This window comes from Symphalangus syndactylus, chromosome 1, assembly GCF_028878055.3.
Source record: "Symphalangus syndactylus isolate Jambi chromosome 1, NHGRI_mSymSyn1-v2.1_pri, whole genome shotgun sequence".
NCBI lineage: Eukaryota > Metazoa > Chordata > Mammalia > Primates > Hylobatidae > Symphalangus > Symphalangus syndactylus.
In genome coordinates, this window is record NC_072423.2 from 102,956,448 (window position 1) to 102,981,750 (window position 25,303).

Below are 25,303 nucleotides of genomic sequence, written 5' to 3' on the forward strand. Positions count from 1 at the left end.
TCTGATTAAACACATAATTGGAAAGAGGGTACTAATATTGCAGAAATTCATAGTGTACTCCAGTTTGCTAGAGATAAAGACTCAGTTAATGGAAGCATATTAACAACGGGTTAGGTTGGAATTAACTCATGGTTAGCATTACTACAAAGTAAACAAGACAAAAAGTTATGGGATTAGTTGACTGTTCAGTTCATTGGTATGACACAAATACACGGCATACTAAATGAAGGGTTTGCTTCAGGTAACAAAATACCTGTGTGTTCTTGCCATGCACTATATTACAAATATGGCACAAAAAGGTGACGGGGACAAACAGACAAGGACTCAACAATAGTGCTTGTACCTTTCTCTACCACAATGGACCGAAACACCAAAACAGGAAAGCCAGGAATAGGCCGATGAATACGGCTGGGACGGGTTGTAATATGGAAGGCTAAAGAAGGGAAGGCATATTAAAATCATTTTATGCTATGAAAATAATCAGATAAGAGGATTCAGACCCCAGTAGGGTGGGAGGTAGGAAGAAAGAATGAAATAATAGAAGTATACCACTCAGGTTTTACACAGATTCAAACATTTTAAAGACATCTAACACAATCTGATAGACTGTGGTATGCAAGTTGGGAAACTATCAGTTTAAAAGGAATAGCTAGGAACAGCTAGGCTCAATGCCTGTAATCCCAGCACTTTGGGAGGCTGACGCAGGTGGATCACCTGAGGTCAGGAGTTTGAGACCAGCCTGGCCAACATGGTGAAATGCTGTCTCTACTAAAAATACAAAAGTTAGCCAGGCATGGTGGTGCATGCCTGTAATCCCAGCTACTCCAGAGGTTAAGGCAGGAGAATTGCTTGAACCAGGAGGCAGAGGTTGCAGTGAGCTGAGAGCGCCACTGCACTCCAAGCTGGGTGACAGAGCGAGACTCCATTAAAAAAAAAAAAAAAAGAAACAGTTGAAGACAATGGGCAATGTGGGTGTACCTAACATTCTAATGAAATATAGTACATTAAGACAGAGCAGGCCGAGTGCAGTGGCTCATGACTGTAATCCCAGCACTTTGGCAAGCTGAGGTGGGCAGATTGCTTAAGGCCAGGAGTTTGAGACCAGCCTGGGCCACATGGCAAAACCCTGTCCCTACAAAAAATACAAAAATTAGTTGAGCATGGTGGCACACATCTGTAATTCCAGCTACTTGGGAAGCTGAGGTGGGAGGATTCCTTAAGCTGGGAAGGTCAAGGCTGAAGGGAGGTGAGATCACGCCACTGCACTCCAGCCTGGGTGACAGAGCAAGACCCTGTCTCCAAAAAAAAAAAAAAAATACTGACAACACTTCACCACCAGCTGATGCTCTCTGCTTGACAGTACACTATTTTTGCTCGATACCTGAAATTCATTATTTGACAATGTACTCCCTCAGCAATGGTTAAGGTTTATTTTATCCCTCTAACAAATTTTTTTTTTCAACCAAAGCTCTTTTGCTTATTAGATGATACTGCTTTCAAGCTTAAAAATAAATGCCCTGTGATAATACGTGCTTCCCAAATCAGGCAAGAGATTTCACATGTAATAAAGGTTTGGTATATAAAGACAGGCAGGGCTGGACACGGTGGCTCACACCTGTAATTCCAGCACTTTGGGAGGCCAAGGCGGGCAGATCACCTGAGGTCAGGAGTTCAAGACCAGCCTGACCAACATGGAGAAACCCCATCTCTACTAAAAATACAAAATTAGCCAGTTGTGGTGGTGCATGTTGTAATCCCAGCTACTCGGGAGGCTAAGGCAGGAGAATCGCTTGAACCCGGGAGGTGGATGTTGCGGTGAGCTGAGATCACGCCACTGCACTCCAGCCTGGGCAACAAGAGCAAAACTCTTGTCTCAAAAAAAAGAAAAAAAAAAAAAGGCAGCTGAGTCTCAGGGCTTTCAATTATGTTACCAGAATATAATTAATTTTTAAAATGGAAAGAAAATTGCTACAATGAGTGTTATTACAGAGTAATATTTTAGTACCATAAGTGCTATATCACAAAAAAAGGAAATTCACCCCTAAGGTGAATTGTAGCTATAAATAATAATAGGAAAGTTACTTTTGAAAAGGTTCTAAATAGTACGGGGGGATCCATTCTGATTATGCTAGATGTCTTCATGGGTTAATTTAGCAGTAGACTGAAATTCCATAATCCCAGGGATATGAACTAACACAAAAGAGAGAAGTAACCAAACCATTATGATCTGATTTTAGAAGAGTTATGTAATCTACATTTTGAAAAGCAAATGCAAACAATTTTTCCTTAGCATAAAGCCTCTACACCCAGTTCATCAACTTCTAAAAGGCTTCTACCTAAGCAGCAAGCCTTTACTATCTACAAACTAAGACTTTCTTTAGCAAAGGACAGTTGGACACAACTCATGAGCATTCTGTGTGCAAATGAGTAACAGGATGGCCATGCAACATCACTCTTTTGTACTTGTGCTGCAAGGTAAGCGGAGTGGCTTCCTCCATAGGAAGTATGTGGCTCACGCACACTGCAGTGTCCAAGCCATGACAGTGGTTTTAAATAAGTCAGAGCACAACCAACCACACTAAACATCTATCAGGGCCCACAAAGGTAACGATCACCAAAACGTACAACACAACATTTATTTAGTATAACATCTTTTTAAAGACCATCTGTCTTTCTAGCAAATGAAAAACAAAAAAATATTAAACTCAATTTATACCAAAATGTTCATCTCTTTCTCACAGCCCTACAGAAACTCACCAAATATTTTCTAATATTTACAGAATGACAAAGAGACGTTAAGCTTTTTAGAAATTGTGCCTCAGTGAGAACATTATTGGTATAAGAACAACATGTACTACCCTCTCTTAAATGGATCCCTGGTGGTACAATGCTTCATTTTCCAGCAGGGGAGAAACAAGAGCCAGATGATAGCTTAGTGACAGAGCTTCAGACTCATCTGGGAAAAGCTGACAGTTCTTAAGCAAGCTGCTTTATTGCAAACAAGGCTCTTCCTCCAGGCAGTCCTGAGGCTCTTCTAGGAGTATAGGTTAAAGGTACAAATTCTTACTCAAAAATCTGACAGCACAATGATTCTATCATGGAATCTCATAATGAAAAGCCTATTTCATTTGTACCATTTGCTTCACGAATCAGTGATAAAGTCCTCTGAAAAGCAATTTCAATCTCTCATGTGCTTCTCAATCAAAGCTAAGCCAAGTTTGCAAAGACTTACATTATTTCCTTTCTCTCGGAGCAGCTTCAGGTTGTTTTTACACTGTTTGAGCTCATCTGTGATTGACTGCTTTTCCTGCTCAGTCATTTCAAACTTCAACTTCAGTTCTGAGAGTACAGTCTGTGTCTTTTCATACTAAAAGCAAAGAAAAAAAAAGTGTGCAGATTCAACTTAAAATGGGTATGAAGTTATGGTTCTAGTCAGGCTTATACGCCAGACCCTATTTAGTCACCTGGAACACCAAAATCAAGTCTTTTTGTTTAAGGAGGAATAACTTGCACTCATAAGAAGTCTTTTGGCCAGGCGTGGTGGCTCACACCTGTAATCCCAGCACTTTGGGAGGCCAAGGCGGGCAGATCACGAAGTCAGGAGTTAGAGATCAGCCTGACCAACATGGAGAAACCCCATCTCTACTAAAAATACAAACATTAGCTGGGCATGGTGGCGTATGCCTGTAATCCCAGCTACTCAGGAGGCTGAGACAGGAAAATCGCTTGAACCCGGGAGGCAGAGGTTGCAGTGAGCCAAGATCATACCACTGTGCACTCCAGCCTGGGTGACAGAGGGAGACTCCGTCTCAAAAAAAAAAAAAAAAAAAAAGTAGTCTTTAATGTTGACTTTATGTAAGAATTTTCTGGCCCTGGAGTTAAAAAAATTAAGAGTAATCGCCATTTTGTCATCTGTTTTTAATATAAAGGATCACTTTTTCCACCAAGTGAGTTATAGGAGAAAAGGAAAATTTCAAACTGAGCAAAAGAAAAGTAGGAGGGCCGGGCGCGGTGGCTCACGCTTGTAATCCCAGCACTTTGGGAGGCCGAGGCGGGCGGATCACGAGGTCAGGAGATCGAGACCACAGTGAAACCCCGTCTCTACTAAAAAATACAAAAAATTAGCCGGGCGTGGTAGCGGGCGCCTGTAGTCCCAGCTACTCGGAGAGGCTGAGGCAGGAGAATGGCGTGAACCCGGGAGGCGGAGCTTGCAGTGAGCCGAGATTGTGCCACTGCACTCCAGCCTGGGCGACAGAGCGAGACTCCGTCTCACAAAAAAAAAAAAAAAGAAAAGAAAAGTAGGAGAAGAAAAATTCCATAGTCAATGTTAGGAAGCCTGAGTTTATATCCTAGTAAGGAGTGTCAGCCAAGCTATTTTAGTTTTGAAGTAAAAAGTATTAATTCCCAATAGGTTTCCCTTTACCCAGCATTACTGGGTATTAAAGTGTTCTGGATAAGTGAATTTTCTCGGCAAATGAAGCAAAGAAATGTGTCTGAAGTACCGACCACTATGATTTGGGAATTTCTATTTCTCCACTTAAAACAGGCATCGGCTGGGCACGGTGGCTCAAACCTGTAATCCCAGCACTTTGGGAGGCCAAGGTGGGCGGATCACCTGAGGTCAGGAGTTCGAGACCAGCCTGGCCAACATGGCGAAACCCCATCTCTACTAAAAATACAAAATTAGCCAGGCATGGTGGCGCATGCCTGTAACCCCAGTTGGGAGGCTGGGGCAGGAGAATCGCTTGAACCCGGGAGGTGGAAGTTGCAGTGAGCTGATATTGCACCACTGCACTCTAGCCTAGGCAACAAAAGCAAAACTCCATCTCAAAAAACAAAACAAAAAAACTTAGGTTATCAAGCTAAGTCATTTTTAAAAATCTGTTTCTGGTAGAAATTTTATTTTTATTTTATTTTTTGAGACGGAGTCTAGCTCTGTCACCCAGGCTGGAGTGGAGTGGTGCGATCTCAGCTCACTGAAACCTCCACCTCCCAGGTTCAAGTGATTCTCCTGCTTCAGCCTCCTGAGTAGCTGGGATTATGGGCACCTGCTGCCACATCTGGCTATGTTTTGTACTTTTAGTAGAAATGGAGTTTCACCATGTTGGCCAGGCTGGTCTTGAACTCCTGGCCTAGGGTGATCCACCTGCTTCAGCCTCCCAAAGTGCTGGGAGGGCAGGCATGAGCCACCATGCCCCGCCTGTTTCTGGTAGAAATTTTTAAATAGCAAAACTTATCATTTTCTGTTCTGGAAAACAATTCACTGTATATACTTTGACTTTCAGATAGAGTCACATCTTTTTAAAGACCATGTGCCTTTTAAAGGTGAGACCAATGTGAAACATAGTATGGCTTACTCCTACTTTAAATGGTGCCTGGAGGCTGAAATTCTAGGCTGGTTCCACTTCTAGATACTGCATCTTACACGCAAACTGGGCTCACAGTCAAAGAGCAGAGATTGTTCTGCTACTGGCTGTGCCTTTGTCTCCACTTCCACTACCCCACTCTGCCATCTCTCCTTTTTTTTTAGACTGAGTCTCACTCTGTCACCCAGGCTGGAGTGCAGTGGCGTGATCTTGGCTCACTGCAACCTCCTCCTCTTGGGTTCAGGGGATTCTTGTGCCTTAGCCCCCCGTGTAGCTGGGATTATAGGCATGCACTACCATGCCTGGCTAATTTTTTTATATTTTTAGTACAGATGGGGTTTCACCTTGTTGGCCAGGCTGGTCTCGAACTCCTGACGTCGAGTGATCCACCCACCTCAGCCTCCCACAGTGCTGGGATTACAGGTGTGAGCCACCGCACCTGGCCCTATTCTGCCATCTCTGAAGGTTTTAGAAGGAAGATAGACAAGCACTGAATATAAAATAGATATACCACGGGTAAGGTATACCAGAAAGGTTCCTCCTTGTCCCTAAATGTAGCTTATGAGGGTAGAAAGTTTCCAGTTCCTCTCTACTTATATCCTAGAAATTCTTCAATAAAGGAAACCTTTATAAAGGTGCTTCTGAAAAATGTAAACACCTTGGAATGACTAATTAGGAGCCCATCATCATGCTTAACAAAGATAAATATTAAGAAGGAATATAAATGTATAAAAACATTAGGAGAGATGGGGCTTAGGGTCAACACAGAGGTCAACAGAAAAAGAGAAGAAAGATATAGGTACAGAGAGGGAGGTAAAATATGAAAGAAACTCCCTGTTACCTAACAACATTCCCACAACAAGCCTAGATAGTATGCCAGAGAATGAACTAAAGGAGTACAATTCACGGACTTTATGATAGCTTTTTTCAGTTGATGTGAAGATCTGTGGACTTCCTTCCAGAAGGCAGAAGATTACTGGCATACTGCCAAGGCAAAGTCATTGTACCTACACTAGTTTCTGCAAATTGGAACATAATAAATTCTCAATGACCCATGATCTGATTCTTAACAGGGACTAACAAAGAATAAGTAAAGAGTACTTTGTTGACAAGTTTTCTCTTACTTTCCTTTTCCACCATTCTTACATCTAGTCTGCCCTGTGCACCAAAGCACTTATTTCTCCATTGCAGGAGTTGTGAAGCAGAACCACAGGAAGGCAGCTCAACCAGGGGGATCCTGTTGCTTACCTCCAGCATGTGAGGCGGTGGCAAGGACTCTGGCCCCATGGCAAGAAGGTAAAGCCAAATAACTTTCTTGAGTCAGTCTTTGCAGGGTGGACTGTGTGCTCAATGTTTTAGGAATTTTTTTTTTTTGAGATGGAGTTTTGCTCTTGTTGCCTAGACAGGAGTGCAATGGTGTGATCTCGGCTCACCACAACCTCCACCTCCCGGGTACAAAGCGATTCTCCTGCCTCAGCCTCCCAAGTAACTGGGATTACAGGCATGTGCCACCATGCCTGGCTAATTTTGTATTTTTATTAGAGACAGGGTTTCTCTATGTTGGTCAGGCTGGTCTCGAACTCCCGACCTCAGGTGATCTGCCCACCTCGGCCTCCCAAAGTGCTGGGATTACAGGAGTGAGCCACTGCACCCAGCCTATAAATTCTTAAATTACAGATATTCCTACTAAATTAAAATATAGTGATGCTTTCTAAAGTCAAATATAAAGATGCTACATCATTATTTTCTTTTAATACTGAGGATTAAGATTTACTTTTTTTTTTTTGAGATGGAGTTTTGCTCTTGTTGCCCAGGCTGGAGTGCAATGGCGTGATCTCAGCTCACCGCAACCTCCGCCTCCCGGGTTCAAGCGATTCCCCTATCTCAGCCTCCTGAGTAGCTGGGATTACAGGCGCATGCCATCATGCCTGGCTAATTTTTGTATTTTTAGTATAGATAGGGTTTCATCATATTGGTCAGGCTGGGCTTGAACTCCTGACCTCAGGTGAGCTGCCCGCCTCGGCCTCTCAAAGTGCTGAGATTACAGGCGTGAGCCACGGCGCCCAGCCAAGATTTACTTTTTGCATGTACTTTTTTCTTTGTTGAATATTCATATAAAAGCTGCCACATATATAAATTTTAATTTGTGCAACAAAGGTCACCTACTGCAGCCTTGCTTGGCTATCATTTTTGCTCCATCTTGCTTTCTAACTCTGAGGTGACAAATGAGCTTGGTCCTGATTAAGAGGGAAATATCACACAATATTACCAACACCTTTGGTTCTTCTTCATAAAAAGAATCATATCTGGGCTTGCTTAGCTTGTAATATTTTAGTTTGTTACAGTGCTGAAAATACATAATTAGATACTGTGTATATTAAGTATGATTCTATGACAGAGAGGAGGACAAAGGGGAAATGTTGAAGGGGAATATATGTGCATTAATAAAAGGCAATAATTCATTTGCAGTGGATTACACAGAGATAAGAACCTCATTAAAGAACATTTTAGTTATAGTATATAGCTATAACTAAACTATAGTATATAGTATACATGTTAACATCTGGACAAACAGAAAGAGAGCAATTTCACATTACAAAGGAGTGTGATGACTACACATCATTTCACAATGGAAAACAGTGAACAAGAAAATAGAAAAGAAACATACTGACAAGATCAGACATATTTTTAAATGTGCTGCATTTAATGCAATCCAAGACTATCAACAATTTAGATGCTGTGACAACATGCCACTGCCATTTGTGGAAACAGTTAAAGCATTTTGCACCGATTACTCAGTGACCAAAAACAGGCAAATAAGTAATGCAACAAAATGGCTAATGCGTTCATAGTAACATACAACAGAATAATCTTCCAACCACAGCATTCTTCCCAGAGTTTGAAAGAATTATGGCATATGGACTGGAAGGACACAAAGTGCTTACAGTATTAAATACTAAGATATTTACTTTGGCACAAAATTTGTGTTCCAATCAAATAAAATGAGATTTCTTCTAAAACACATATCTTTAGGAAGGTAAAAATGAACACATTACAAAATCAGTATGTCCACAAGAAAATAAAAAATGTTACAGTATTTTTTCATTAGGAACAAACATGAAGACAGAAGAACAATCATTGCCAAATTCAGGACACTACAAGGAAAGAAAATTGCAAACAAAAACTGCATTGATTAAGCAGATCTTCTAGAAACAACTTTGGGAAAGTTCATTATTAAAGAAAAAGAGTTGTCTTCAACTTCCTTCTAATTCATAAAGAATCCTTTTAAGAAAGTCTACAACTGGGGTGGTCCCTGATCTGTAGATCAAGTTGTATCAGGCTTCTCCATTCCCCGAGCTGGCCAGGAGTCAATGCAGGGAGTGGTATAAGGCCAGCAGAACTGAAGGCAGCTCTTACTGCCCTGCTGTCAACTTCAAGGCTTTGGGAAGTGAAATGCACCTCTCTTGCTCAGGAAGAAATTGGGTAGGGTTTCTGTTCCAAAATCAACTTTTATGACTTCAACACAAATTTTTAAAAAGCCACTCAATTCAAGGTTTTAAGCAGAATGACATGAAAAGTGAGCATGCACATTTATGAATAAGGTGAAAAGGGGGTGGGAGGAAGAAAGTAAAAGGCCACAGAACATGTGTTTGGCTGGCTGCCTGGCTATGAGGTGAATTTTAAGTAACTTTTCAGGCCATATTTACCTGAGGGGTTCAGACAGCATTAGAGTATGGCCTCAGTTTGCTTTCCAAAAGTATGCTAAGTTACATACTATACTCTCTTTGAAAGTTAAACAATAGATCAACAGACCTGGTACAAAGGGTTTCTCATATAAGTAACTGGTAGAGAAAAATTAAAATGTAGTTTTGTATATTATATTTTTGAGACCAATCCTACTGAAGAATTCTCTATATATGGACCATGATATGCAGCTAGAAATCACCAAGCAGAGATGTTCCAGGTATCAATTTTGTGACAGGTAATGTGACTTCTGCTTCCCTTTATTTCTAACTAGCATGGATATCTGATTTGCTTTTGGCTTTAAGTCCAACCATAATTGGGCTCATAATGTCTTTTCGCTTTACCTCTTTCTGCACATCCTTTGCTTGGTTTTCAGCCTTACTGAGAAGAGTTTTTAAATCAGCTGAATCCCGAAGATGCTGTTCTTTCAAGGATCCCACTTGATTCTCAAGTTCTTTCCTAGACATTTGAAGGATGCTGAGATCACTGGTAAGCTCTAAACTCTGCTTCTGAGAACTGCAATATAAATATTGACAGACAGTTATTCACAGGTAGAAACTGGACACAGAAGGAAGTCCAGTTTCTTATACATTTCACTAGAAGGGATAGAATGGATTTCAGAGAAAAAAAGAAAAGTATAAAAAAGAATGAAATATTTTCATTCAATAAGCAAAAACCATCAAAACACTAACAAAATGCACGTTTAAAAGCGTGTCCCATCAAATATACACAAAGATTGAAATTTTAAAAACAGAAATAGGAGGTAATTAACTGCATATTTTGTTGTATCAAATTGTATTAATTTCATCATGAAAAGATTCAGTGTAGATCTTCTACAGGAAAAGAACACACATGTTTCAACAATTTCTTGTAAGTTTAAATACTTGACAAATAGAATGGGGGTCAGAAACTTAAAGCTTAGGAGTCACTGTCAATTCAAGTAAAGATAAACCTGTGCAAATGAGAAGACACACCAAATTGAGAAAACAGCATAAGACAAAGAAGTAGGAGGCTGAGTTCTAGACCCCTAGCTCTGCCAGTATTTAGCTGGGGGATGTTAAGCAAGTTACTTAACTGGTATATTTCATTTTCAGAGTAAACACATCCTCAGCTGTTAGACCTATACCAGATACCATGTAATATAGACATAACTAACACAAGGAGAGTCTCAGTGCCCTTCACTACCAAATAACAGGATTGAATTCATTAACTTCTGAGGCTATTCCCAAGGTTAATAAATTCTATGATCACTTTGTTTTTTTTTTTTTTTTTTGAGACAGAGTTTTGCTCTTGTTGCCCAGGCTGGAGTGCAATGGCGTGATCTCGGCTCACTGCAACCTCCGCCTCCAAAGTTCAAGCAATTCTCCTGCCTTAGCCTTCTGAGTAGCTGGGATTACAGGCATGCGCCAACATGCCTGGCTAATTTTATATTTTTAGTAGTGACGAGGTTTCTCCATGTTGGTCAGGCTGGTCTCGAACTCCTGACCTCAGGTGATCTGCCTGTTTCGGCCTCCCAAAGTGCTGGGATTACAGGTGTGAGCCACCACAGTCTCTATGATCACTTTTATAACTGGATGTTAAAAAAATCTGACTTGCAACATATGTGGAGAACAGCTTGATATGTGTGAACGGAAATTCCTTCTTCAATTCCTTCTTCCATAGCCCAGACAACAGAGAATAAAAGGTCTGTACAGTATAGCTGTGTTAGGGAATTTGGCTCCCATAAATAGCTAAAAGAGTATAAGGTTTTCAAGGTGACAGTTTTACATCTTTCAGAATGGATCATTCAAGACTCAGACTCACTACTGTAACTGAATTACTCCAGAGTCTGAATCCCATTTTGATTGTACGCTTCACAGATTCTTTGAGGTGGGTCTGATGTTGTCAAGCCAATATAGCTAGGAATTAAATGGCACACAAGACCCTGTAAAGGAAGACTAGCTTCTAAATACCACTTAAATGCTGGGGAGGCTTATCAAGCAAATTTAGGGCATCAGAAAAGTTTAAGCAAAATAATTAATCTGTCTTAAATACTTTATGTGAGTTTAGGCAGATGATCTGACCAATGACTTATAGGCTCCCTTTCTGGGGCCTAATATTTTTAAACCATATGCTTTTACTCACTAGGAGTTTGTAGGCTTGCTTCCCAACACTTAAAATTTGAAATAATTGAAAACAGTATTTAATAATCTGCCAGATTTCAATTAATCACATCTTAAAAATAAGGGATCTAGTCTGAATCATTAAAATATCAATAATTTCGGCCGAGGGCAGTGGCTCACGCCTGTAATCCCAGCACTTAGGGAGGCCAAGGTCAGGAGTTTGAGACCAGCCTGCTCAACATGGTGAAACCCCCTCTCTACTAGAAATACAAAAATTAGCCAGGCATGGTGGCACACACCTATAATCCCAGCTACTTAGGAGGCTGAGGCAGCAGAATCACTTGAACCTGGGAGGCGGAGGCTGCAGTGAGCCGAGATCGTGCCACTGCACTCCAGTCTGGGCAACTGAATGTGACTCTGCCTCAAAAAAAAAAAAAAAAAAAAAAAAAAATTTATGAGCTGAGTACGGTGGCTCATGCCTGTAATCCCAGCACTTTGGGATCACCTGAGGTCAGGAGTTCGAGAACAGCCTGACCAACATGGAGAAACCCCGTCTCTACTAAAAATACAAAATTAGGTGGGCATGGTGGCACATGTCTGTAATCCAAGTTACTCAGGAAGCTGAGGCAGGAGAATCACTTGACCCCAGGGGGTGGAGGTTGTGATGGGCTGAGATCGTGCCACTGATCTCTAGCCTGGGCCACAAGAGCAAAACTCCATCTCAAAAAAAATTTATGGCCGGGCGCGGTGGCTCACGCCTGTAATCCCAGCACTTTGGGAGGCCGAGACGGGCAGATCACAAGGTCAGGAGATCGAGACCATCCTGGCTAACATGGTGAAACCCTGTCTCTACCAAAAATACAAAAAAAATTTAGCCAGGCGTGGTGGCAGGCGCCTATAGTCCCAGCTACTCGGGAGGCTGAGGCAGGAGAATGGCGTGAACCCGGGAGGCGGAGCTTGCAGTGAGCCGAGGTCGCGCCACTGCACTCCAGCCTGGGCGACAGAGCGAGACTCCGTCTCAAAAAAAAAAAAAATTTATGTATATAGCTATATATGAGATATGTATAGATCTCATATATATTTCATATATGATATATATCATATACATATATTTATAGTTTTGACCTTTGTTTTGTCCCATTCATATTTTGGAATTGCTTTTACAAAGCTTTTTACATCTTATAAACAATGTAAAACATTTGTTTTTATTTTTATTCATGTTTTCTTGAGACAGGGACTGGCTCTGTTGCCCAGGCTAGACTACAGTGGTGTGATCATGACTTATTGCAGTCCCCACCTCCTAGGCTCAAGTGATCCTCCACCTCAGCCTCCTGAGTAGCTGGGACTACAGGCCGGGCTAATTTGTTGTATTTTTTGTAGAGATGTTGTTTCATAATGTCCACATCCGGCTGGAATAAACCCATTTTAAACTTAAATATGGTAAATTGTGGTGGTAAAATAGGACTTCACTAAATTTGCTGGAATAAATCAAATGCATTCACTGATTTGCTTGTCAAGTATTAGATACTAGAAAGATTTAACTGGTTTCAGATAATTATTGGTCTTATATATTATTACGCTTCATACAACCCTATTTGAAATTCAAAGATTAATTTATATTTTTCAGTAGCACAAATTCCATTTTTGTTTGTTTGTTTGTTTGTTTGATATAGGGTTTGGCTCTGTCACCCAGGTTGGAGTGCAGTGGCATGATCGTGGCTCACTGCAGCCTTGACCTCCTGGGCCCAAGCAATTCTCCCACCTCAGCCTTCCAAGTAGCCGAGACTACAAGCACACATCACTGTGCCCAGTAAATTTTTGTATTTTTTTGTAGAGACAGGGTTTTGCCACATTGTCCAGGCTGATCTTGGACTCTCAGGCTCAAGCGATCCTCCCACCTCAGCCTCCCAAAGTGATGGCATTACAGGCGTGAACCACCGCACCCAGCCTTACAAATTCTTCATTATAGTCACTTCCTGATCACCCTTACTAAAAGAAGAGATCACTGGTGTGAAAGAAAAGCAGTTGATACTTGAAATTTATTAGTTTACAGGGCAAGTTCAACTATGAATTACAGACTTTTGTTGTTTGTTCAGGGTTTCTTTGGGACATTTAATGAATCTGTATTCCATGAGTACAAGGAAAGGACATGCAGGATAATGGTGGTGGCAGGAAAAAAAAAAGCTGAAGTATTTATTCAGTATGGTTAACCTGCCAAATAGCCAAACAGAGATGGGCTGAACATTTGCTCCTATAAAGTATTTAAGTATTAAAATTAAATTTAATTTAGATGAAAATTTAAGATAAAGAAATATTTTATATCTGAAAAACAGAGAGTTCTTGCATACTTGTGCAATTCTTTTTCTTGCCGTTGCAGTTCTGATGATAGCAAAACATTTTCCCTTTTTAGAGAATGGCATTCGGTTTCCAATGCATTCCATTCCTTTCTCAACTTCTCTAGTTCACCTAAAATAGTCCCAAAGCATATTTGTTAATACAGAAATATAACTTCCATAATACTTCAAAGGATAAAGGAAAAGATTACAGAGGAGAACATACTTTTCGCCCCCTTAAAAGCAAGTAGATTTTACATGGTTAATTATTTGATTCCTGTTACTTTGCATGTATACCTCAAGGACTGCTATCAGCTTATATTTGAACAATAGTATTTTTTTCCACTTCACTTTTATAAGACAAGCAATTTTTAACAATTTTAAAATAAAATATAAAACCGTAAAAAAATATAAACTTAAGTAGAACTTGCAGACTTGAAAATACATTTTTAGCTCCGATTTAAAAACACTGGTTTATACAACTGATAGCTAACAAAGAAAAAAAAAGCCCGCATGTTTTTTTTTTTAAACAAGTTATGAAGTTATCATTGTCAAAAGTTAAGAGCTTTATGTAAAATACATTTATTCACCTTGCAACCTTGTTGCTTCTTCTCTCTGCTGGTCCTCACACTGTTGACATCTAAGCTGAAAACTGTTTTGCAGACTTGTGATTTCTTTCTCATATTCAGACGCTGCTTTCCGCCACCGCTCAAGCTCAGCTCTCACCTTCTTAAGCTCTTCTTGTAAAGAAGCAATGTCAGTGTCCCGCTCAGAGGCAGCCTTTTCTGCTGCTTGATGAAGGAGCAAAATTTCGTCTCGGGCACTAAGCAATTCATCTCTAGTACTTGTGATTTCACTGTCCTTCTCCTCCCGGAGATTCTCAGTATCGATGTGTAACCTCTGCAATTGGGCTGCAAAAGTATATCCATCATTTTCTTGGCCCATTAGAATTAGGAATAAAAGAATAATCCATACAGGATTGTATCTAATGCATAACCTGGGTTGTCAGAGCTGTTGCTTTTGATTAAAAAAAAAACCAAAGTGATCTTTATCTCCCCAACACACAGAAAATTACTTCTGACATTCCTTCTAGATTTTTTCCTATGTATTTATACACATGTAAAAACAAACATTAAATAGGGAGTGATCACAATATATGCAGTGTTCCCTATCCTTCTGTTGACAAAACTCTTTCAACAAAAAAACAGTTATAGTATATATAACTTATTTGCCCAACCCTTTATTTTTGACATTTTAGGCTGTTCAGTGTTTAAACACTATATACAATCCTTTTTTTTTTTTTTTTTTAGGGTGAATCCTATGTGTAGAATTGCTTGGTCAAATGGCAAGCAATAAAAGCCATAAACAGTTGATGCTCTTGATTCGTTTTTCTGCTCAAATGTCAATTCTTTAAAGAGGTCTTTTCTGATGACTCATCTGAAAAACAGCTCACTGTCATTCTCTGGCTCTTTACTCTGCTTTATTTTCCTTTGAAGTCCTTATTGGACATCATATTATCTATTAATTGGCTTATTGTTTATCTTTTCTACTGGACTGTATACCTCATGTGTGTAGGGCATTTGTTTTGCTCACAGCTGTCAGGTATTGGGGATACCCCCAATATCTGACACAGTAAACAATCAAGAATTATTGGTTGAATTAATGAGTTAATAAAATTAATACTGCCTCATTGAAGCGTTTTATATATATATATATATATTATATATATATATATATATATTTTTTTTTTTTTTGAGACGGAGTCTCACTCTGTCGCCCAGGCTGGAGTGCAGTGGCGCAATCTCGGCTCACTGCAAGCTCCGCCTCCCGGGTTCACGCCATTCTCCTGCCTCAGCCTCTCCGAGTAGCTGGGACTACAGGCGCCCGCCACCACACCCGGCTAATTTTTTTGTATTTTTAGTAGAGACGGGGTTTCACCGTGGTCTCGATCTCCTGACTTCGTGATCCGCCCGCCTCGGCCTCCCAAAGTGCTGGGATTACAAGCGTGAGCCACGGCGCCCGGCCGAAGCGTTATATTTTTAAAAATACCTGGTTTTGTGCTCATGACCCAAACTGGAAACAATCTGTATAAAATCAAACTTGGTGCAGAACAAGAGAATTAATATTGGTTACCATATTATAAGGAAATTGTAGATTTAAAAAGTTCCAAAGGAAAATAATTAATTATAAGAGGATTTAGGGATGGGAGAAAGGGAGGTTGCTACATAAGTAAACATTACGATATTAGACTTTCTAAGTTTGTAGGAAGGACCGAGAGGTAACAAATTTGGAATCTGAAAGGGCACAATGGCCAGAGAAGATGATCATGATTGTTGATACAGTCGTGAAATACACATGCTGGCACTAGGGGGCACTCAATGATGCCTGGGCAAGACAGGTTTAAAACAAAAGGCAGCATTATGTCACAGAACCTTTAGGAAAAATTGCCCCTACACAGTCTACGATGAAAATAGAGATTCAAATCAGATTTACGTAAATTAATGGATAATGACATTAAACTACGATAGGAGTTTTAAGAGCTTTCAATTTAAAAACACATATGACACACCCTAGAAATTCTAATTTGACCAAAATAAAATTCTAATTTTAAATAACTCAAATGTTCCACTCAAAAAATAAGACCCCAAAGACTAGTTTTTCTCTGGGATATTTTTGGGCAAGTATCTTGGGCCTCATACAATGACTCTCCCTTCTCTTCTGAATAGTGATTACTTGTCCATTTAATTTCTTCCCCACCTATCTCTCAAGCTAAAATTTTAAAACAACATTGGCTCCTTCTTTGACAAGAAGGCAAATTAATTTTACTTTAGGAATTTTACAATGGCATGGGAAAGGAAGACCTCTCCTGGGGTATCATATAATTTCCTCATAATATACCAGGAGCTCCAGCTTGAAGTAAACACTCGACAGGCAGGTGTCTTTCTGGAAATTTCTGTAATAACCCTGCAATAGCCCAGACAAATAAATAGCAAAATAGTGATAAGAACAGCCATTATCAACGAAAATCAGTGCAGAGACTATTATCCTATTCCACGTGATATATAATTTTTCTTGAGGCCAGGTGCAGTGGCTCATGCCTGTAATCTCAGCACTTTGGGAGGCCGAGATGGGTGGATCACGAGGTCAGGAGTTCGAGACCAGCCTGGCCAATACAGTGAAACCCCATCTCTACTAAAAATACAAAAATTAGCTGAGCATGGTGGCATGTACCTGTAGTCCCAGCTACTTGGGAGGCTGCAGAATCACTTGAACTCGGGAGGCGGAGGTTGTAGTGAGCCAAGATCGCCACTGCACTCCAGCCTGGGCAACAGAGCAAGACTACGTCTCAAAAAAACAAACAAACCAAAAAATATTTTCTTGCAATACAAGTGTGTCTGAGCATTAGATGTCAATATATCTACACCAGCCATCAATATATACATATACCAGCAAGCTCAAAGTGCTGATGCACAGAGTAGCTCAAACAGATTTTCTATCCAAAGGCCCTCTGTAGGAACTCACGACATAACTCAGAAAGTGACAGTCTTACCAACTCCAAATCTTCACCTCTGCTTTTTCCATTCTAAGTGTCTAATACGGGAGTACTGGACAATCTTCCCTTGAATTTTCTTTAAAAAAAAAAAAAAATAGGCCAGGTGCAGTGGCTCACACCTGTATCTAAGCACTTTGGGAGGCCGAGATGGGCGGATCACCTGAGGTTGGGAGTTTGAGACCAGCCTGACCAACATGGAGAAACCCCGTCTCTACTAAAAATACAAAATTAGCTGGGCGTGGTGGTGCATGCCTGTAATCCCAGCTACTCAGGAGGCTGAGGCAGGAGAATTGCTTGAACCTGGGAGGCGGAGGTTGCGGTAAGCTGAGACTGTGCCATTGTACTCCAGCCTGGGCAACAAGAGCGAAATTCTGTCTCAAAAACAAATAAATAAATAAAGCTCCACCAAGAGCCGTGTTGAAATGTGAGGTTCTACAGAATCAAAGCCATGAAAAATGGGGACTCTCTGCCTTCTTAATTTCCATTTCATTTTTTTTTTTTTCTGAGATGGAGTCTTGCTCTGTCACCCAGGCTGGAGTGCAGTGGCGCAATCCCAGCTCACCGAAACCTCCACCTCCCAGGTTCAAGCAATTCTCCTGCCTTAGCCTCCCGAGAAGCTGGGATTACAGGCATGCACCACCATGCCCAGCTAATTTTTGTATTTTTAGTGGAGACAGGGGTTCACCATGTTGGCCACACTGCTCTCGAATTCCTGACCTCAGGTGATCCACCCTCCTCGGCCTCCCAAATGCTGGGATTACAGGCATGAGCCACTGCGCCTGGCCTCTATTCCTTTTGAATCACTAAAAACAAACACACAATAACAATCTCAAAGAGCCTTGGGGTCTTCCATACCTTGAAGAACCTGTATTTGTTTAGTGGATTCCTCAACTTGATTTCGAAAGGCTTTTCTTTCTTCTTCCAAAAGAGCTAAAAGTAAAAACACAGTATCTTAATAGTTTTGTGAATTAATGAAAGTACTCAGAGTTAAGCAGCTGAAAATTTCTTTTAAAATTCTCTCCTAAAAGATTATTGAAAGAAACAAAAGTTAGGCAGTAAGTATTATCAGTATTAGCAGTTAGTTTAAAGATTTTAGGAGCACAGAACTGTAGTAAGTAATAAATCTATTCAACTGAGTAGTGGAGTTTTCTGGACCTGGTATCACCAAGACAATATGTGCTTTTCTTAACATGAGAAACAGTCTTGATAATTGTTAATCAGCATTTTGAACTTAATTTTTTAAAAAGACTTAAAATACTCATATTTACTGTCAAGCACATAGTAAACACTAAACTAAATAATTGCTATTTACTAAATATTTTTTCATTGTAATTTAATACATTAGCCTGGATCCTCCAAAAGGTTCAAGTTAACTGAATACCAATTCTAATTTCTTTGAGAAGCAGGAAAGGAAAGAAGTAGTAACAAGAAGTTCCTAGTTCCCTCTTGGGATGTAAATCTTCCTACTAGGCAGGAAGGCCATCTTGGAGAACATGAGGACTCCATAGGTCATTCCCTTTCTCATTTTAAGACTCTTTGAGATACTAATTGTCTGCAACCAGGTAGTTACTATGAATGATACAGAAATGTAAGCTCTAGGGAACTGCACAGACTCCACTGGCTTACGACCTATAGATAAGTGAGCTACTAGAAAAGAATGTGGCCAGGACATTAGCTAACATTAGGCATAAAGAAAATTTAGAAATTTGAGTTTTCCTTCTGTTGTACTTAATATGCAATTAACTATTAAGATCTTTCAGTTAGTAAAGATCTTACTTGATTTTCACATCAACAGTGTGAAGGTAGAGCAACTGTAACTCTCCTCATTTTACTGACCTGAAACACAAGTTTAGAGAGGTCAAGTAAATATACTAAGATCACATATCTCATAAAGTTGTGAATCTGGAACATGCCTCTGGACTCCAAGTTTGGGGCCATCCAATTATATTGTGCTGCCTCCACACATCCCTAAAGAACCAAAGTAATCTTGATCTCACCTTGAAGTTCAAAGCATTTTTGTTTACTTGTTCTAGCTAGCTCCTGGGCTTCGATCAATTCCTTTCGAAGATGCTGTATTTCTTGCTTTGCCTCAATTTCTGACTGTGCACCCTGCAAGTCATCTGACAAAAACATGTTTATTTTAAAAGCAAGAGTTAGTATCACACTATAATCTACAATAAAAGACTGGTAATCTCTCTCATGTTTGCACATACATAAACAACATAGAACAACTGAGTTAAATAAAACTTAGAAGCAAATTATAGTAAGCATTTTAGTAGTTGGGAGAAAATACAAATACGGTTATATATATTAGTAATCATGGTGATGACACTATAAGAATATATTAACATAAATTATATATTCACAATTTTAGCATCAAAATAAACAATGACAGTGATAGATTGTAACTCATTGCTTATTAAGACTTGAAATTCAGTGAGATGAGCAAAATGCTATACTTCTTCATCAATTTTGAAATTTCTTGATAACCAGTCAGAAAAATTTCACTTGGAACTTAACTGGATATGGAAAACAAAAAGAAACTTTTCTTCAAGAAACAGCTAAATTTTAGCACAATTACCCTAGTTGTGGAACACAAAATAAAAACTAGGCTGAAAGCTCTACTGAGCCTACTTTGTCATCATCATTTCCCCAACCACACATATAACAAGTATCTGGGCCGGGCGCGGTGGCTCACGCCTGTAATCCCAGCACTTTGGGAGGCCGAGGCGGGCGGATCACAAGGTCAGGAGATCAAGACCACGGTGAAACTCCGTCTCCACTAAAAATACAAAAAATTAGCCAGGCGTGGTGGCAGGTGCCAGTAGTCCCAGCTACTTGGGAGGCTGAGGCGGGAGAACTGCTTGAATCCAGGAGGCAGAGGTTGCAGTGAGCCGAGATCGCGCCACTGAGCTCCAGCCTGGGTGACAGAGTGAGACTCTGTATCAAAAAAAAACCCAAAAAACAAAAAAACCCCAACAACAACAAAAATCTGCTGAATATATTAAATGATGTAACCTAAGTGGTTTTACTGAAATAAATGAAATCCAGTATCCTATTTCAAATATGCCCATTCCCCTAAATTCCTTCCTCTCCAATCATTCTGCTCCTTTTTAATTTTTTAAAACCTTCTGCTACTGAACACTGCCTGAAATAAATATATCATCAGGTAAGCCATATTCTTCTAGTGAATTCCATTTGAGTATCACCTTGGTTTATAGGTACCTCAGTATAATAACTTCAATTCATCAAAAAAGAACTAAGAATAACTTTCACAATACAATTACAATAGGTTTTGGAAATTATATATATATATATATTTTTTCATATTCATAGTTTATATCCTATTTTTCTCTCTAGAAAAATTGTATTCTGGCCTAGGCGCGGTGGTTCATGCCTGTAATCCTAGCACTCTGGGAGGCTGAGGCAGGCAGATCACTTGAGGTCAGGAGTTTGAGACCAGCCTGGGCAACATGGGGAAACCCCGTTTCTACTAAAAATACTAAAAATTAGCTGGGCATGGTGGTGCGCACCTGTAATCCCAGCTACTCAGGAGGCTGAGGCATGAGAATTGCTTGAACCTGGGAGGCGGAGGTGGCAATGAGCCACTGCACTCCAGCCTGGGTGACAGAGAGTGACTGTGTCTCTAAAAAACAAAAACAAAAAAAAAGAAAAAAATTTGATTCTGGGTTCATCTACTCTAGTCAACTTATCAATTCTTCCTTCAAAAGGTCTTCTGGCCAGGGAAGGGGCATGTAGAGAGAGAGATTTTTCCAGTGGCAGAGACACTGTTGCATTAGCTACAAAACTTCTCTCACAGCTCTTTCAACACTATCCACTGGAGTCTGCAAAGGTCCTGGCCCCTGTTTCTGGATTTGTCATTATATAGGATAATGCTTTTTTTTTTTTTAAGGAGTATTTAGAAGAGAAGCATCATGATGCCTGCATCTTACATTCAAGTGGTTTGACAAAAACATCAACGTTAATTCCTTGAGTAGGTATTTTCCTTGCTCTGTGATCGTTTTTCAACCTCAGCCCTACTAACATTTTGGGCTGAATAAATTCTTTGCTGTGGGACTACCCTATGAATTGTAGGATGTTTAGTAGTTTTCCTGGTCAGATAATTGCCAAATGTCCCCTGGGGGGTAAAATGTCCCGTGTTGAGGACTATTGCTGTACGTTAATAATTTGATAATCAAAAAAAAATTTTACACACAGGTTTCTTTTCTACAAAAGCACTGGCTATTAATTCTGAAACAACCTTCTCTGTATTCTAAAAAGGCTCAAATAAATACACTGCAGATAAATGAAGCCACTTTTCTCACTGTTGAAGAAGAAAATTACAGATATGAAAACAGGTAAGACAGAATTAATCCCCTGGGCCGGGCACAGTGGCTCACACCTGTAATCCCAGTACTTTGGGAGGCCAAGGCAGACAGATCTCTTGAGGTCAGGAGTTCGAAACCAGCCTAGGCAACGTGGTAAAACCCTGTCTCTACTAAAAGTACAAAAATTAACTGGGTTTGGTGATGCACACCTGTAGTCCCAGCTACTTGGGAGGCTGAGGCAGGAGAATCGCTTGAACCCAGGAGGCCGAGGCTGCAGTGAGCCAAGATCACACCACTGCACTCCAGCCTGGGCAACAGAGTAAGACTCTGTATCAAAAAAAGAAGAAAAAAGGATTAATCCTCTGGTGTAGGGTATGAACTCGAATAGATTTGGAGATATAGAGAAATATATAGAAATAAATATAGATATGTGTGCAACTGCACACACATACATACACACAAAAACACACACACACTTCTGAAGTCTGTCCACTGAGTGGGCCTAGAAGCAATTATACACCAGTAGCCATAAGGACACCAAACATTTAGATCTTGGTTTCTCTTTTTTTGAGACAGGGTCTTGCTCTGTTGCCCAGGCTAGAGTGCAGTTGTGCCATCACAGTTCACTGCAGCCTCAACCTGACCTCCTGGGCTCAAGCTATCCCCCTTCCTCAGCCTCTTGAGTAGCTGGGACTAGAGGCACATGCCACCATGCCCAGCAAAATTTTTAATTTTTTATAGAGATGGGGTCTTGCTATGTTGCACTAGGGCTGAATAAATTTTTTGCTGTGGGACTACCCTATGAATTGTAGAATGTTTAGTAGTTTTCCTGGTCTCTATCCACTAGATTCAGTACCCCTCCTTCACCCTGCCCCACACCCCAGGTCACAACTAAAATGTCTCCAGATATTGCCAAATGTCCCCTGGGAAATAAACTCGAACTCCTGGCCTTAAGTGATCCTCGGCCTCCCAAAGTGCTGGGATTACAGGTATGAGCTACCATGCTGGGCCATGTCATAAAGAACATTACTGAGACAACTGTCAAAATGTGAACAGGTATTTGGATTTGAGAATAGTAATGTACCCTGAATGGTATTGCCTAGGTTTTCTTGTAGGATTTTAATGGTTTTAGGTCTAACATTTAAGTCTTTAATCCATCTTGAATTAATTTTTGTATAAGGTGTAAGGAAGGGATCCAGTTTCAGCTTTCTACATATGGCTAGCCAGTTTTCCCAGCACCATTTATTAAATAGGGAATCCTTTCCCCATTTCTTGTTTTTGTCAGGTTTGTCAAAGATCAGATAGTTGTAGATATGCGGCATCATTTCTGAGGGCTCTGTTCTGTTCCATTGATCTATGTCTCTGTTGTGGTACCAGTACCATGCTGTTTTGGTTACTGTAGCCTTGTAGTATAGTTTGAAGTCAGGTAGCATGATGCCTCCAGCTTTGTTCTTTTGGCCTAGGATTGACTTCGCGATGTGGGCTCTTTAATGTACCCATGTTAATTTCTTAATTTTGAGAATTGTATGGTGGTTACATAAGATAAATAAGAAATGTATACTGAGGTATTTAAGCATAAAGGCTATCATGTCTGCAACTGGTTCTTTGTTTTGTTTTCTTTTGTTTCGAGACAGGGTCTGCTCTGTTGGCCAGGCTGGAGCGCAGTGTCACAATGTCTACTCACTGCAGGCTCTACCTCATGGGCTCAAGCGATTCTCACACCTCAGCCTCAAGAATGGCTCAGACTACAGGCATGCACCACTGTGCCTGGCTAAGATTTTCAGTTTTTTGGTAGAGACAGGGTCTCACTATGTTGCCCACTGTATGGTCTTGAACTCCATACAGTGTTTGATCATAGAAGTGGAGATACTGACCAAAAATCTTCACAAATTAAGCTTAATAAACACAGACATAATAATCTGACTATATTCAAACAAATCGAATAGTGTGCAGATCCTCTTTCTAGAAAGCCAAGTGCCATTTTTTAAAAAATCAAAGACTTAATTAGCAATTCTTTTTGTGCAAAGGTTGATCAAGGGCTCACTGTATTTTATACGGTTGTGTGGGAAAATGCATTACTAGTTTATTGTGGCTTGGGTCCATTCTCATGGTGCCTCATTTTTGTCCTAGAAATGGAGTTTCTATATCAATCTGCTTCATAACCTTGGGGAATCTTGTGATGAGTACTGGTGGAAAAGTGTTTAGATGAAGATAAATGAAAGCCTTACTAAGCCAAATTCATTTTATTTAGACATGCAAGTCACATGGAAATAAATGTTATTTAGGAGTAATGTAAGTTGTAAAGATTAACAGAATCTGTTTTTTCCTTAACATGAATTGTATATCTTTAGAACTGCCTGGTGTATAGTCTGGGCCAATAGTTTTTCTCAGACTAAGGCTAAATCCTGTAAATTCACACTATTAATGAACTGACAGAATACTTACCTACATAATATCCTAAATTAAATTTGGCATCACCAAATATCTTCAAAAGAGTGACTGGAGATTCAACTTAAACTCTGACCTTTGCTCAGCTAAACTCTGACGCACTGATCCACTTGGTAAAGGGCCAAATCAAAGATTTTTTTCCCAAGTTCTATTTTGCATGTGCATGCTTGTGGAAAGCTGATCTAGCCATAACATATGGCATGTCATCAACTGATAGAAGTGACCTGGCAAGTGGATATGTCCTCTTTCCACTGCCGTCACTCTTCCCTCTAGAATGTCTAGTCATTGTAGGCTTGGTTGATGAGAATAACCTTCACAATGCAGGAAGATCATCTTTCCATTGTGGATACGTGTGGCCATGTCAAATAGCCTAAGGTAGCAGCCTCTTATTGTCAATTCTTACCCCTTTGCCACTCTTTCTGAACTGCCAGGTTCCTTCTCAACAGCTGGATCTTTTTGGCTCTTTTACTTTCACCATTGTTCTTTTCTTTCACTAGAAATTCCCTCTGCTACCACTGTTCACCCCAGTGCAGAGAATTTCCAAACCTGGTTCCTATCTTCTGTCTATAGCCTCCTTGTGTATCTTATCTCTGTATCTCTCAGGTCAATAAAACATCTGAGAAATAAATGAAAATGACTTGTTGGTTCTAGTTTCTGTTCTGCACATCTAGCTGCATCTCCAGTTCCTAGGGTGACCGTATAAAATTGGGACAGCTTTGAATATGAAAGAGAGCACTTTTGATGATAATTATGCTGGGACGATAAGCATAAATGGTTCCAGGCAAGCCCATGGTCACTCTTCCTGTTTAGCATGTGCCAAATTAAAACCATCACAGCTACCACCAGGACACCTTTTCTTCCAGAAATAAATATTTCTAAATTTTCAGTCACTCAGGGTCAAATGCTGGAGTTATAGCTGACTTCCATCTCTCTCCCATATTCAGTGTCTCAGGCCAATGGATTCTAGATAAGATTACCAAGGGAGAGATAAAAGATAAGAATAACAGGGCCCCAAGTGGGTTTTGTTATCTGAAATTTCCATAGTAATTACCCTAGTTCAGACTCTCAAGTGATTAAGCCTCTTGACTGCCTTACCTGTAGCCTCTATCTACTCCAGTTCATTCAATAAACCTCCCCAAAATACAGATCTGATCATATCATTGCTGTGCTCAGAAGCCACTGAATTGTTATAATGATCGCTCTATCTTACAAAACACTCAAAGGATTATGTGAACAAACTTTAATTATACTTATCAATCCTCAAACCAAACCCATATGATCTAGCTTGTGATTTTTAATATTTCCTTTTTCTAAGACGGTATTTTTATCTACTCTTCTTGTAATCCTACACATTTAAAAATATTTTATAGATGTAAATATAAAAAAATCTATAAAATGTTTAAGAACAAGACTAAAAAGTAATAATATC

At 40.0% G+C, this 25,303-nt stretch overlaps 1 protein-coding gene across 33 annotated transcripts in view; it reads right to left on the minus strand.

Moving 5' to 3' along the window:
• The window catches only part of SLMAP (sarcolemma associated protein), a 176,192-nt gene that overhangs the window by 2,893 nt on the left and 147,996 nt on the right, over nucleotides 1–25,303 (minus strand). For 13 of the 33 annotated variants that reach the window (XM_055272674.2, XM_055272620.2, XM_055272641.2 and 10 more), the window contains 6 exons: nucleotides 19,096–19,218; nucleotides 17,954–18,028; nucleotides 14,136–14,456; nucleotides 13,561–13,678; nucleotides 9,455–9,626; nucleotides 3,233–3,367 (listed from right to left, as the gene is read on the minus strand). In XM_055272674.2, the coding sequence (XP_055128649.1) occupies nucleotides 3,233–3,367; nucleotides 9,455–9,626; nucleotides 13,561–13,678; nucleotides 14,136–14,456; nucleotides 17,954–18,028; nucleotides 19,096–19,218 (944 nt within the window). Of the gene's footprint in view, nucleotides 1–344; nucleotides 434–3,232; nucleotides 3,368–9,454; nucleotides 9,627–13,560; nucleotides 13,679–14,135; nucleotides 14,457–17,953; nucleotides 18,050–19,095; nucleotides 19,219–25,303 lie in introns of those variants that run through there. The other 20 variants (XM_063645392.1, XM_063645387.1, XM_063645383.1 and 17 more) reach the window with 4 other exon arrangements.